The sequence below is a fragment of the Oncorhynchus clarkii genome, chromosome 6, assembly GCF_045791955.1.
Source record: "Oncorhynchus clarkii lewisi isolate Uvic-CL-2024 chromosome 6, UVic_Ocla_1.0, whole genome shotgun sequence".
Taxonomy (NCBI): Eukaryota; Metazoa; Chordata; class Actinopteri; order Salmoniformes; family Salmonidae; genus Oncorhynchus; species Oncorhynchus clarkii.
The window spans coordinates 33,086,100-33,098,467 of record NC_092152.1 but is presented as its reverse complement, the minus strand read 5'-3'; the positions used below and the strand labels follow the sequence as shown (position 1 = coordinate 33,098,467).

The following is a 12,368-nucleotide window of genomic DNA, read 5'->3' as shown; positions in this document are numbered from 1 at the left end:
TCCACTGATTTCAAAACTCGGTCCTCCAGAAAGTGGAGAGCAACACTTATGCAGTTCCACTATGCAATATATATTTTTTAAAGCCGCGTTAGTCAGGATTACCTACACATACTGACCAGCTCAAATAGACAGAAGCGTGCTACATAGCAGACCAATACAAACCCAGCTCTCGACATGTCCAGCCCACTCATTATCTCAGCCAATCATGGCTAGCGGGAGGTTGCTGGCTTTTTCTGTGGCTAAACTAACTAGGCTCGTAATTTAGCAATTTAGAAGTTCAGAATGTTCCAAATGGCATTTCTGCCCCCCAAAAAAGCATTTTGATTAATTTTTTTATTTTTTATGTTGAAATGGCTTTCTTGTGAAGTAGTGAAACTGCAGCTGGTTTCCGGATTAAGCGGGCGGGTGTTAAGAAGCATGGTTGGCTGGTTGTTTCGGAGGACGTATGACTTCTCAACCTTCACCTCTCCTGAACCTGTAGGGGAATTGCCGCGATGAGACAAGATCGTAAATCACTTAATTGGGGAGAAAAAAAATAATATATATATATATATATATATAAGTGTAAAAAATATCTGTGACTGAGTAAAGGGAGAGATTTGACATTTTTACCCCTTTTTCTCCCCAATTTCGTGGTATCCAATTAGTAGTAGTAGGACTCGGGAGAGGCGAAGGTCGAGAGCCATGCGTCCTCCGAAACACAACCCACAACCCAAACCCTCCCTAGCCCCGGACGACGCTGGGCCAAATTGTGCGTCTCCCCATGAGCCTCCCGGTCGCGGCTGGCTGCGGCAGAGCCTGAGCTCAAACCCAAAATCTCTGGTGGCACAGCTAGAACTGCGATGCAGTGCCTTAGACCACTGCGCCACCCGGAAGGCCCTGATGTAAAGTAATTTAATGTTTGCGTTTCATGTTCGAGCATGGCTTTTCTAACCTGCACTTCCTTTCATTTTAGCGGTTTTCTATTCATATTTATTTGTACAGTTGTGGCCAAAAGTTGAGAATGACACAAATATTTATTTTCACAAAGTTTGCTGCTTCAGTGTCTATTTTTGTCAGATGTTACTATGGAATACTGAAGTATAATTACAAGTATTTCATAAGTATCAAAGGCTTTTATTGACAAACATGAAGTTGATGCAGAGTCAATATTTGCAGTGTTGACCCTTCTTTTTCAAGACCTCTGCAATCCACCTTGGCATGCTGTCAATTAACTTCTGGGCCACATCCTGGCTGATGGCAGCCCATTCTTGCATAATCAATGCTTGGAGTTTGTGGGGTTTTGTTTGTCCACCCGCCTCTTGAGGATTGACCACAAGTTCTCAATGGGATTAAGGTCTGGGGAGTTTCCTGGCCATGGACCGAAAATATCAATGTTTTTTTCCCCGAGCCACTTAGTGATCACTTTTTCCTTACGGCAAGGTGCTCCATCATGATGGAAAAGGCATTGTTCGTCACCAAACTGTTCCTGTATGGTTGGGAGAAGTTGTTCTTGGAGGATGTGTTGGTACCATTCTTCATTCATGGCTGTGTTCTTAGGCAACATTGTGAGTGAGCCCACTCTCTTGGCTGAGAAGCAACCCCACACATGAATGGCCTCAGGATGCTTTACTGTTGGCATGACACAGGACTGATGGTAGCGCTCACCTCATCTTCTCCAGACAAGCTTATTTCCGGATGCTCCAAACAATTGGAAAGGGGATTCATCCGAGAAAATTACCTTACCCCAGTCCTCAGCAGTCCAATCCCTGTACCTTTTGCAGAATATCAGTCTGTCCCTGATGTTTTCCTGGAGAGAAGTGGCTTCTTTGCTGCCCTTTTTGACACCAGGCCATCCTCCAAAAGTCTTCGCCTCACTGTGCATGTAGATGCACTCACACCTGCCTGCTGTCATTCCTGAGCAAGCTCTGTACTGGTGGTGCCCCGATCCCGCAGTTGAATCAACTTCATGAGACGGTCCTGGCGCTTGCTGGACTTTCTTGGGCGCCCAGAAGCATTCTCCACAACAATTGAAACGCTCTCCTTGAAGTTCTTGATGATCCGATAAATGGTTGATTTAGGTGCAATCTTACTGGCAGCAATATCCTTGCCTGTGAAGCCCTTTTTGTGCAAAGGAATGATGACGGCACGTGTTTCCTTGCAGATAACCATGGTTGACAGAGGAAGAACAATGATTCCAAGCACCACCCTCCTTTTGAAGCTTCCAATCTGTAATTCGAACTCAATCAGCATGACCGAGTGATCTCCAGCCTTGTCCTCGTCAACACTCCCACCTGTGTTAACGAGAGAACCCCTGACATGATGTCAGCTGGTCCTTTTGTGGCAGGGCTGAAATGCAGTGGAAATGTTTTGGGGGGATTCAGTACATTTGCATGGCAAAGAGGGACTTTGCAATTAATTGCAATTCATCTGATCACACTTCATAACATTCTGGAGTACATGCAAATTTTCATCATTCAAACAGAGGCAGAAAATTTATATTTGTGTCATTCTCAAAACTTTTGGCCACGACTGTATATATCCATAAAAATTATGCTGATTCATGATTTCAACACGTTCATTACTATGCGAAAGCTGGAGATCGAATATGAATATTGAAACAATGTTGCAAATGTCAGAGACAGAGCAAGGTTTATACAAATCTCTGCTGTTGAAAACTAAATGTTAGTCTAAAAGAAATGTGAGAAAATATCCTGATGCTTTTTATAGTGGAGATCAAGTTTATAAATTGCCTGGCTGTGCTGGTGAAACGGTGGATTGTGCAGTCAGATGCAACAGAGTAAATAAGCATTTTAACGTCTTAGATTTAGCCAGTGGTAACGTGAATAGACACTCGCTGGAATGCAGTTTTAACCAATCAGCATTCAGGATTAGACCTACCAGTTGTATAATATTTTATACTGTGCTGTACTAAACTCAGCAAAAAAAGAAACACCCCTTTTTCAGGACCCTGTCTTTCAAAGATAATTCGTAAAACTCCAAATAACTTCACAGATCTTCATTGTAAACGGTTTAAACACTTGTTCAATGAAACATAAACAATTAACGAACATGCACCTGTGGAACGGTCGTTAAGACAGCTTACAGAGACGGTAGGCAATTAAGGTCTCAGTTGTGAAAACTGAGGACACTTACTGACTCTGAAAAACAACAAAATGAAGATGCCCAGGGTCCCTGCTCAACTGCGTGGGCATGCTGCAAGGATGCAGATGTGGCCAGGGCAATAAATTCCAATGTCCGTACTGTGAGACGCCTAAGACAGCGTCCTCGCAGTGGCAGACCTTCGAACATCACACCTGTGGGACAGGCACAGGATGGCAACAACAACTGCTCGAGTTACACCAGGAATGCACAATCCCTCCATCAGTGCTCAGACTGCTCACAATAGGCCTGTTGTAAGGCAGGTCCTCACGAGACATTATATTTTTTTAATTTGACCTTTATTTAACTAGGCAAGTTAAGAACAAATTCTTATTTTCAATGACGCCTAGGAACAGTGAGTTAACTGCCTGTTCAGGGGCAGAACGACAGATTTGTACCTTGTCAGCTCGGGGGTTTGAACTTGCAACCTTCCGGTTACTAGTCCAACGCTCTAACCACTAGGCTACCCTGCCGCCCCAGCAACAATGTTGCCTATGGGCACAAACCCACCGTCACTGGACCAGACAGGACTAGCAAAAAGAGTTCTTCACTGATGAGTCGTGGTTGTCTTACCAGGTGTGATGGTTGGATTTGCGTTTATCGTCGAAGGAATGAGTGTTACACAGAGGCCTGTAATCTGGAGTGTGATAGATTTGGAGGTGGAGGGTCCGTCATGGTCTGGGGCGGTGTGTCACAGCATCATCGGACTGAGCTTGTTGTCATTGCAGGCAATCTCAACGCTAAGCATTACAGGGAAGATATCCTCCTCCCTCATATGGTATCCTTCCTGCAGGCTTATCCTGACATGACACTTCAGCATGACAATCCCACCAGCCATACTGCTCGTTCTGTGCGTGATTTGCTGCAAGACAGGAATGTCAGTGTTCTGCCATGGCCAGCAAAGAGTCCGGATCTCAATCCCATTGAGCATGTCTGGGACCTGTTGGATCGAAGGGTGAGAGCTAGGGCCATTCCCCCCAGAAATGTCCGGGAACTTGCAGGTGCCTTGGTGGAAGAGTGGGGTAACATCTCACAGCAAGAACTGGCAAATCTGGTGCAGTCCATAAGGAGGAGATGCACTGCAGTACTTAATGCAGCTGGTGGCCACACCAGATACTGACTGTTACTTTTGATTTTGACCCCCCCCTTTGTTCAGGTACACATTATGCCATTTCTGTTAGTCACATGTCTGTGGAACTTGTTTAGTTTATGTCTCAGTTGTGGAATCTTATTATGTTCATACAAATATTTACACATGTTAAGTTTGCTGAAAATAAACGCAGTTGACAGTGAGAGCACGTTTCTTTTTTTGCTGAGTTTATATACTATAGCATCAATATAATCATCCGTCATGTCCCTGCTCCTCACCTTGGCAGGAAGACGCTCTCCACCACATAGAAGTCCTGCATGAGAACATCTCTGTCAGGTTTGGAGGTCAGGTTGCCCACTGTGTAGCCGATGCCCAACTGGATGGCCCCCTTCAGGGCTGACGATGTGGTCTGAGGGTCAGGGACAACCAAACAATCAACACATACATTAACGAATCAACAACTCAATCAAGCAACAAATCCATCAAACAAAAATATAAAACGCAACAATTTCAAGGATTGTACGGAGTTACAGTTCATATTAGGAAATCGGTGAATTTAAATAAATTTATTAGGCCCTAATCAATGGATTTCACATGACTGGGAATACAGATACGCATCTGTGGTTACAGATACCTTAAAAAAAAGGTAGGTGAACTAGGCGTAAACTCCAAAGAGCAAGGTAACAAATTCCCAGAAGAGAGGCATGTCTTGTAAAGGTCAGTGTAAAATGTATTCTAAAGGTCAGTGTAAAATGTCTTGTAAAAAGGTCAGTGTAAAATGTCTTGTAAAAAGGTCAGTGTAAAATGTCTTGTAAAAAGGTCAGTGTAAAATGTCTTGTAAAGGTCAGTGTAAAATGTATTCTAAAGGTCAGTGTAAAATGTCTTGTAAAAAGGTCAGTGTAAAATGTCTTGTAAAAAGGTCAGTGTAAAATGTCTTGTAAAAAGGTCAGTGTAAAATGTCTTGTAAAAAGTCAGGAACATACAGTGCAATCAGAAAACAATGTCCGATTTTCTGAAACAAGCACGTTAACGTCATGAAATTGAAAGCCAGTTGATGCCCATGACACCGTCTTCGATGGCTTCAATAGTTCTGATAATGTCAAATTCAATACCTAGATGTTTCAAATCGACTGAATTAGGCCCTGTTATATTGTGTGTGGCACAAAAATCCCATCACCACCGGTGACGTCTGATCCAAATGAAAATGTAATAAAGCAGAGAATGGACTGTGAGGATCGCTTCCCATCATGTGAGAACTGTGTAGAAGCAGGACATTGATAGGAGCTCATATGACAAAGAGTCACTTTAAAAGGCTTCTTGGGTCACATCAACAGGCTTCATAGTGATAAATGGTCATTCATTTCAACAAGCATTAAGAAACCTCCCTTCATGGTTGTCATAAAAGGCCAGTAGAATCCAGCCAGAGAGAGCAGTATATGGAGGGATGAAACTTTACCTTCTTGTATGTTTTCTCTCCGCTCGTGTTTCGAGACCCTCCCACTCCATTTTCTGTGGTCGTTGACATCTGATGAGAGGACAGAGCAGAAGAATAAAGGAACTCACTGGTCAAAGTTTAGAAACAAACAAAGTTTCTTCAGGTGCTACTTTAGGTCAGTGGTACAGGAATAAAGTCAATTCACATTGACTGACTAGATTCATTTTGGGTTATTTCATAATGTCAACATAAAGCTCACAAAGAGGGAGGTTTTTCCACTACCGTCTTTCTCAGGCTAGAGTACACGACCACATAGGCCTACAGTTTGAGTTTGACTTATAGACCTGTGCAGGTTGGTGAGCTACGCATTTTTCACTGCATCATCTGACACAGATACACAGTCACATTGTCTACATACGCTAGACATTGTCATGCTGAATTGCTCCTATAGGTCTTAATGTGATGATGTAAACTAACACAGTATATCTGCAGTATCTGTCAGTGATGCTTATCAATAAGACCCTGTAGACAGGAGTGTCCGCGTGAAGCAGGTATAATGAGCACACCCTGCTAAGTGAAAAGTGAAGGTGTAATCAGTCACCCTGCTAATTGAAAAGTGAAGGTGTAATCAGTCACCTTGCTTAGTGAAAAGTGAAGGTGTAATCAGTCACCTTGCTTAGTGAAAAGTGAAGGTGTAATCAGTCACACTTGCTTAGTGAAAAGTGAAGGTGTAATCAGTCACCTTGCTTAGTGAAAAGTGAAGGTGTAATCAGTCACCTTGCTTAGTGAAAAGTGAAGGTGTAATCAGTCACCCTGCTAAGTGAAAAGTGAAGGTGTAATCAGTCACCTTGCTTAGTGAAAAGCTCTGCCAGTGGAACAGAGATCACGACCACATCTCTTGGTCATCAGGCAGTCATGGGGAGGTTTCAATCTCCAGACAGCCTCTGGAAGAGAAGAGAGGAAAGAGTCCATTACATTATATGATTACAGAGTGAAAGAACAGTAGGAGAATGCCCTCTGCTTCAATGTTAGGCCGTACCTCTGATGTCAGAATAGAAACTTGGAAAAATGTCTGCAGGCAAATATTTTTTCATTAACTGGGAAATTCCAGCAGATACGCTAAAGTGTTTTCATTATTGGAGCAATTTTAGCGGGTGGCCCCTCAAAATATTAATTTCATATTTTGTTAATTTCCGACAGTTAAAGGCAATTTCATCTATTTCAAAACCTGAAGTGATTAACCATCCCGCAGCAAATTATCTATTCTCTGAGAAGGCAAGACAATTGGGTATTTTTGTGCATTCATTAGTGGTGTTCCTGCTGTCAGTCACTCCACAATTCCCCCTCCTCACACAGCCAAACAAAAACTCCCTGTGAGGAGCTCTGCTGTGGGGGGGGAAGAGGAAAGAGGGGAGGTAGATGGGTGTGTGAGCAGCCATGCGTGCTGCAGTAACTGCGCTGGATAAATGACTCCACGTCAAGCAGAGAGACTGCAGACCCTCAGAGTGTACTACTGCATGAGGACTAATGGAATCTCAGCCAACGCTCTCACACACACACACACACAACCAAGCTATTCACCATTCAGCCACACCATCAGCTTGTGTGTGTGTGTCTAACTAGAATGTATGTGAGTGTGAAATGAGTCTAAGTGCAGTTGCTTAATAAAGAGAGTGAGAGAGAGAAGAGAGAGAAAGAGAGAGAGAGTGATGGTGGGGGCATTTACACAGTGAGATATTGGATATATTTCAGTGTTTTCTTTCTGTGTCTATTTCTGTCTGTTAACCTCCAGCTAAACCTGCAGTGGCCTCACCTCCAGCATATCAATGTACCTGCTACTCAGAGCGCAGCCCAGTCAGTCCACCCGCCATTATTACTTACATAAGCTTTGCCTGTGTGTCCCGCTGCAACCTATAAGCACTCCTCCTTATCAGCTCTGTGTCCAAACATATCTTACTTCATCAGGCATGTGTCCAATCAGGGCTCACTCTGGTGAGCCTTCATCCAATTAGCATTCTCTGTGTGTGTGTTGTTCTTGTGCGTCTACACACGAGCGAGGAACCAAAATGTCAAATGTACAACTATGATGTCACCTGTCGCATACAGCTGGGCTTTCTCCCTCCCAAGTAGACATCATGTCAGGAAGTCTACCAGCCTCAAGACAGGGCAATTCCACAGTAACGGAGAAATGCTGAGACTAGGATTTTTCACTTTAAAATGTATACCATACAACAACAAATGATTGCAAAGTAAAACAAACCACACAATTCTCTTCACAGGGACTTCTTCTAACAATTTTCACTGAGCATTTTACAAAAACACATTTACTTGAAGAACAGTGCTAAGCTTGGTAGCTGAATTACATTTTTTTTGCTGATTTACAACCTTAATTTATTCAATATTAAAAATAGTAATATTAATATCTCAAAATGACCCTTTTTGATTGTGTTCACTTTAAGACGTATTGTTTGGAACAATATACTCTACAAGTATATCACATTCCCAACACATTGAATGGTCATTGGAATTTGCAATCCAAAAGAAGGGCTGTGATTGGTTAACCAATCAAATGTATTCATAAAGCCCTTTTTACATCAGCCGATGTCACAAAAGTGCTGTACAGAAACCCAGCCTAAAACCCCAAACAGCAAGCAATGCAGATGTAGACACACGGTGGCTAGGAAAAACTCCCATGAAAGGCAGAAAACTAGAGAGGAACGAGGCTCTGAGGGGTGGCAAATCCTCTTCTGGCTGTGCTGGGTGGAGATTTAATGACCTATAACGTTAATTCCTATGTATAAAATGGGTCATATCATTAAAAGTACCAGAGAGCCCACTCTGGAAAAGCGATGAGTTTGAAGATTATATGGTTCCAGACGATATGTCTAAGAATCAGCTAAATCAAAAACAGTAGTTTTGACTGAAAATGTGTCTTTCAGAATGTAGACATACTCCATATGTTAGAGTCCATTATAATGAGTATAACGACACCAAGGTGTCATGTAGTGTTCACAGATCATAGGGTCTTACAGGAGGCATGTCCAGGTCTAAAAAGGGCCTGAAATTGCCACTTTCATTATGATTCTCAAAAATGGTTTGTGATACAAATGTAAAAAGCATGTCAAACATCCTTCCTCCCGATGAAGCTTCTATGTGAGACTTTCCAGAACAATCTGATACCAAAAATATCTTCAGCTCCGGCTGGCGTGAAATTGTCCTTGAAGAGGATTGTCAATTCTGGTTTTATTATTAATTGAAAATGTTATTGTGTGTGTCTGGACTCAAACAAAACAAAGCAGGCGGACATTAAGAGGGGTATGTCGCAGACAGACACTATCTTTATCCTCAAACTGAAGCCTTATCGGTGCACCAGCTCTGCCGTTGCTAACAACACAGCAGCAACACACAGAGTAAATACTATTTGACTTGGAGCTGATGTCTGTGCTGTAGGGCAGGTTAGGAGACACTGTCTGTATGTGTGTGTGTGTGTGTGTGTGTGTGTGTGTGTGTGTGTATAAACATTGGCCTCAGGAGAGACTGTCTGTATGTGTGTGTTCTCTCTGTGTGTGTGTGTTCTCTCTCTCTGTGTGTGTGTGTGTGTGTGTGTGTGTGTGTGTGTGTGTGTGTGTGTGTGTGTGTGTGTGTGTGTGTGTGTGTGTGTGTGTACGTGTGTGTGTACATTGGCTGTTGGCCTTCATGGGCAGCACTGAGTCATAACATGTTTATTCAAATGCGAATTGGAAATGTAATTATCATGAATATATCATGGAGGTCATGCTATTGCATAACATGTATAAAGAGCACAATTCACAGCCTCAAGGTCATTTCACCTAATCTGGCTAACACCATCTCTCGCTGTGTAGTCATGTGGGTCGCGTCAGCCAGGCTACATTTCACCAGGATGCTCGTCAAGAGAACACAAATACTGTGGAACAGTAATATTTGATGTGTGTCTATACAGTAACCTATATTATATATACACACATCACATGCAACTCGTAATAAGACTGACCAATTAGCCTATTAAAATGCTCATCTGACTTGTGTGTACTTAATTACTTTGTCAAATGAACGATACCATTATACAAGGCATAAAGCTTAAGTTACAAAGCATTACAAGGCATTATTCTAAGCATGTTCAGAGAGAGAGAGAGAGAAACAAATAAGGAAGAACAATTCATCTAAAGACCCCTTCATAAGCATCAGAGTTGTTCAAAAGCTGAGTTGTTCACCCATAGTATTACTGTAAAGTTAACCTCCAATCAGATGTCAGACTTCCAGGATGTAACCTCTGCTTGTCAGAGGTGAGACAGTGGGGGTTGGAGAATTCAACACAGAGAAGACTGAATTCCTAAGACAACACAGAGGAAATTCTTGCATACAGTTGATAAGAAGAGTCCCTTCGGGGCACCCTACACCTTGGTAATAATTATACTAACAACAACAACAAAATGTTTTCTGGTGCTGGGTCTGTCTGTCTGTCTGTTGAACATGAGGAATGTTAATTAGCCAGTCGGTCAGTCTGGCTTCGTGTGTCATTGTGTAGGGGACCTGGACTGTTGGCACTGCTGTGCTGGTGCCTCACTCCTACTCTCCCCGACTCCCACTCTCTCTACCCCCCCCCCCCCCCTAAATCTCTCTCTCTATCCCCCCCCTTTCACTCTATCCCCCTTTCTCTCTCCCTCTATCCCCCTATCCCTATCCCTCTCTCCCTCAATCACACCCTCTAATCCCCCATCCCTCCCTTCTCTCCTGCCCTCCCCCTCTCTGAGGCTATCTGACCCGTGGCGTGCCCAGCCAGCGCCCCCTCCATCAGACCTTTTCCAAAACAATCCACGAGAGGCCCACAGCTGCAGAGCTGTTGTTCCCAGCTAAACAAAGAAAGGTGGATGGATAGCCCACTTTCAAATAGAAGCGCCATCTCATCGTCTGGTGCAACATCAGCTGTTGAAACTCACTAACACCATTAACGCACAGCCAGATATTGAGTACATGGCTCTGATTTGATGTAAATTGTGTGATGTTTGATCTCAGAGCAGCAAGCTAAAAGAACAATCTCTCTCTCTCAAGGACACTGCAATGTGGTTATTGGAACTTGATAAGAACGTTGCCATAATGTTGGGGAAATGCTGTGGACTAAATAAATGTGTACTTCCTGAGGCGAGGCACTGACACAATTCCTGAGCTACATAAGATAACGTAGCAGGTGGAATAGCCCAAGCAGAGAACTTTTATTTTATTTTGATATTTTACAAGTACACTTAAATAAAATACAAATGCATATTATACTGTAATACTTCAAATACGAGATGTACTTTTCTAGCATATCTTAAGTCCCAAAAAAGTGTCCCAATTTAGATAATTTGAAATGTATTTAATACATTTAAATGTTAATAAAACATTTTAAAATGCATTAAATGTATTTAAAATGGTTCCAATTTAGATAATAAATAGACTTTAGGATATTTAAAATTAAGGACATACAGTACTTACAGTATATATAATTATATATATATATATATTCAAGTATAATTTCAGTATATTTAAATATGTATTTTTCTGCTTTGGAGGAAGGACTGCTGTGGTTTGGATTAGAATCAAATGGGTAAAAGGAGCTGGATCAATAATGAAGTACAGGCTCAGTACTTTAATGTAAAGGGGCCAACAACAATCAATCAGAATCAAATGGAACAGCACTGCTGCGTAATGTGTGTGTGTGTGTGTGTGTATACGTTTTGTGAGAGACAGACAGATAAAAAAGAGAAGAGATAAAAGGCAGGGAGAGGGAGCCAATAAAGCACAGTTTAGGAGACTAGCTGCAATCATCAATGAGATCTAAATAGGTTCTGCTCTGTGAGTAGTGGTGTGGGACGAGACGTAAACTGAAGCACTCAGTCTGCACAGCAGCGTAGATCCTCTGTAATAAGGCGTGAAGACACCCTTTCACTCCGACTCAAACTCCATTTCATACACATCACTTCACACCTCAGATACTTGGGACAATACTCAAATGTAAGTGTGCACACATTTGTCTGCAGAGACCGTGAGGACTTCTCAGCAAAATACTTTTCTTGGCAAGCTTTACACAACTGTATAGCTTCACACACAGTGACATACTGACGGAGATATGTCTGGATATGTCCGCCAGGTCGCACACACTGGAAGTTTGACACAGTGAGGTGTGGCTGTGCTCTCGCGGTCTCCATAACTCCAGGAGTTTATTTTTCCCCCCATCAGCCTCACTCTATTCCCTTTCTCTCCTCCACTATATCCCTCTGTTCTCACGCACACACACATCCCTAGGGGTTTACTGTGAGACAGGAAAGAATATCGGTGATAATAATAATCCCACCATAATCCCATGTTACTGTGATACCTGACCCTCCTAACACAGAAACTAATACTATTAATACTGACAGAAGGAAGCAGAGAGATCCACTCACACGTCATCCACTGGGATTAAATCTGAAAGCTGAGCTGCTCTCAATGATGTGCTCTTGGCTTTTGCATCAAAGCTCATTAGTCGAAAATGGTCCAAATGTTTGCATAATAACGGCAGAACCTGTTGTTGAACAGCAGAGCCTGGAAGACGAGCAGCAATCTCCAATCATAAAGTCATGAAGCAAAATAACACATGTTTGACAGGACAACGAACGTGACAGACTCGCTACCAGGCTCAGCCCAGAGACCCTTCTTTTTAAT

General features: G+C 42.6%; 1 protein-coding gene across 1 annotated transcript in view; it reads right to left on the bottom strand.

The window, feature by feature from the left end:
• The window catches only part of LOC139411015 (phosphatidylinositol 4-phosphate 5-kinase type-1 beta-like), a 97,140-nt gene that overhangs the window by 44,288 nt on the left and 40,484 nt on the right, over positions 1–12,368 (bottom strand). The window contains exons 2-4 of the mRNA XM_071156796.1: positions 6,514–6,610; positions 5,688–5,756; positions 4,510–4,640 (exon numbers count right to left, since the gene is read on the bottom strand). Of these exons, the coding sequence (XP_071012897.1) occupies positions 4,510–4,640; positions 5,688–5,756 (200 nt within the window). The 5' untranslated portion in view covers positions 6,514–6,610. The remainder of the gene's footprint in view (positions 1–4,509; positions 4,641–5,687; positions 5,757–6,513; positions 6,611–12,368) is intronic.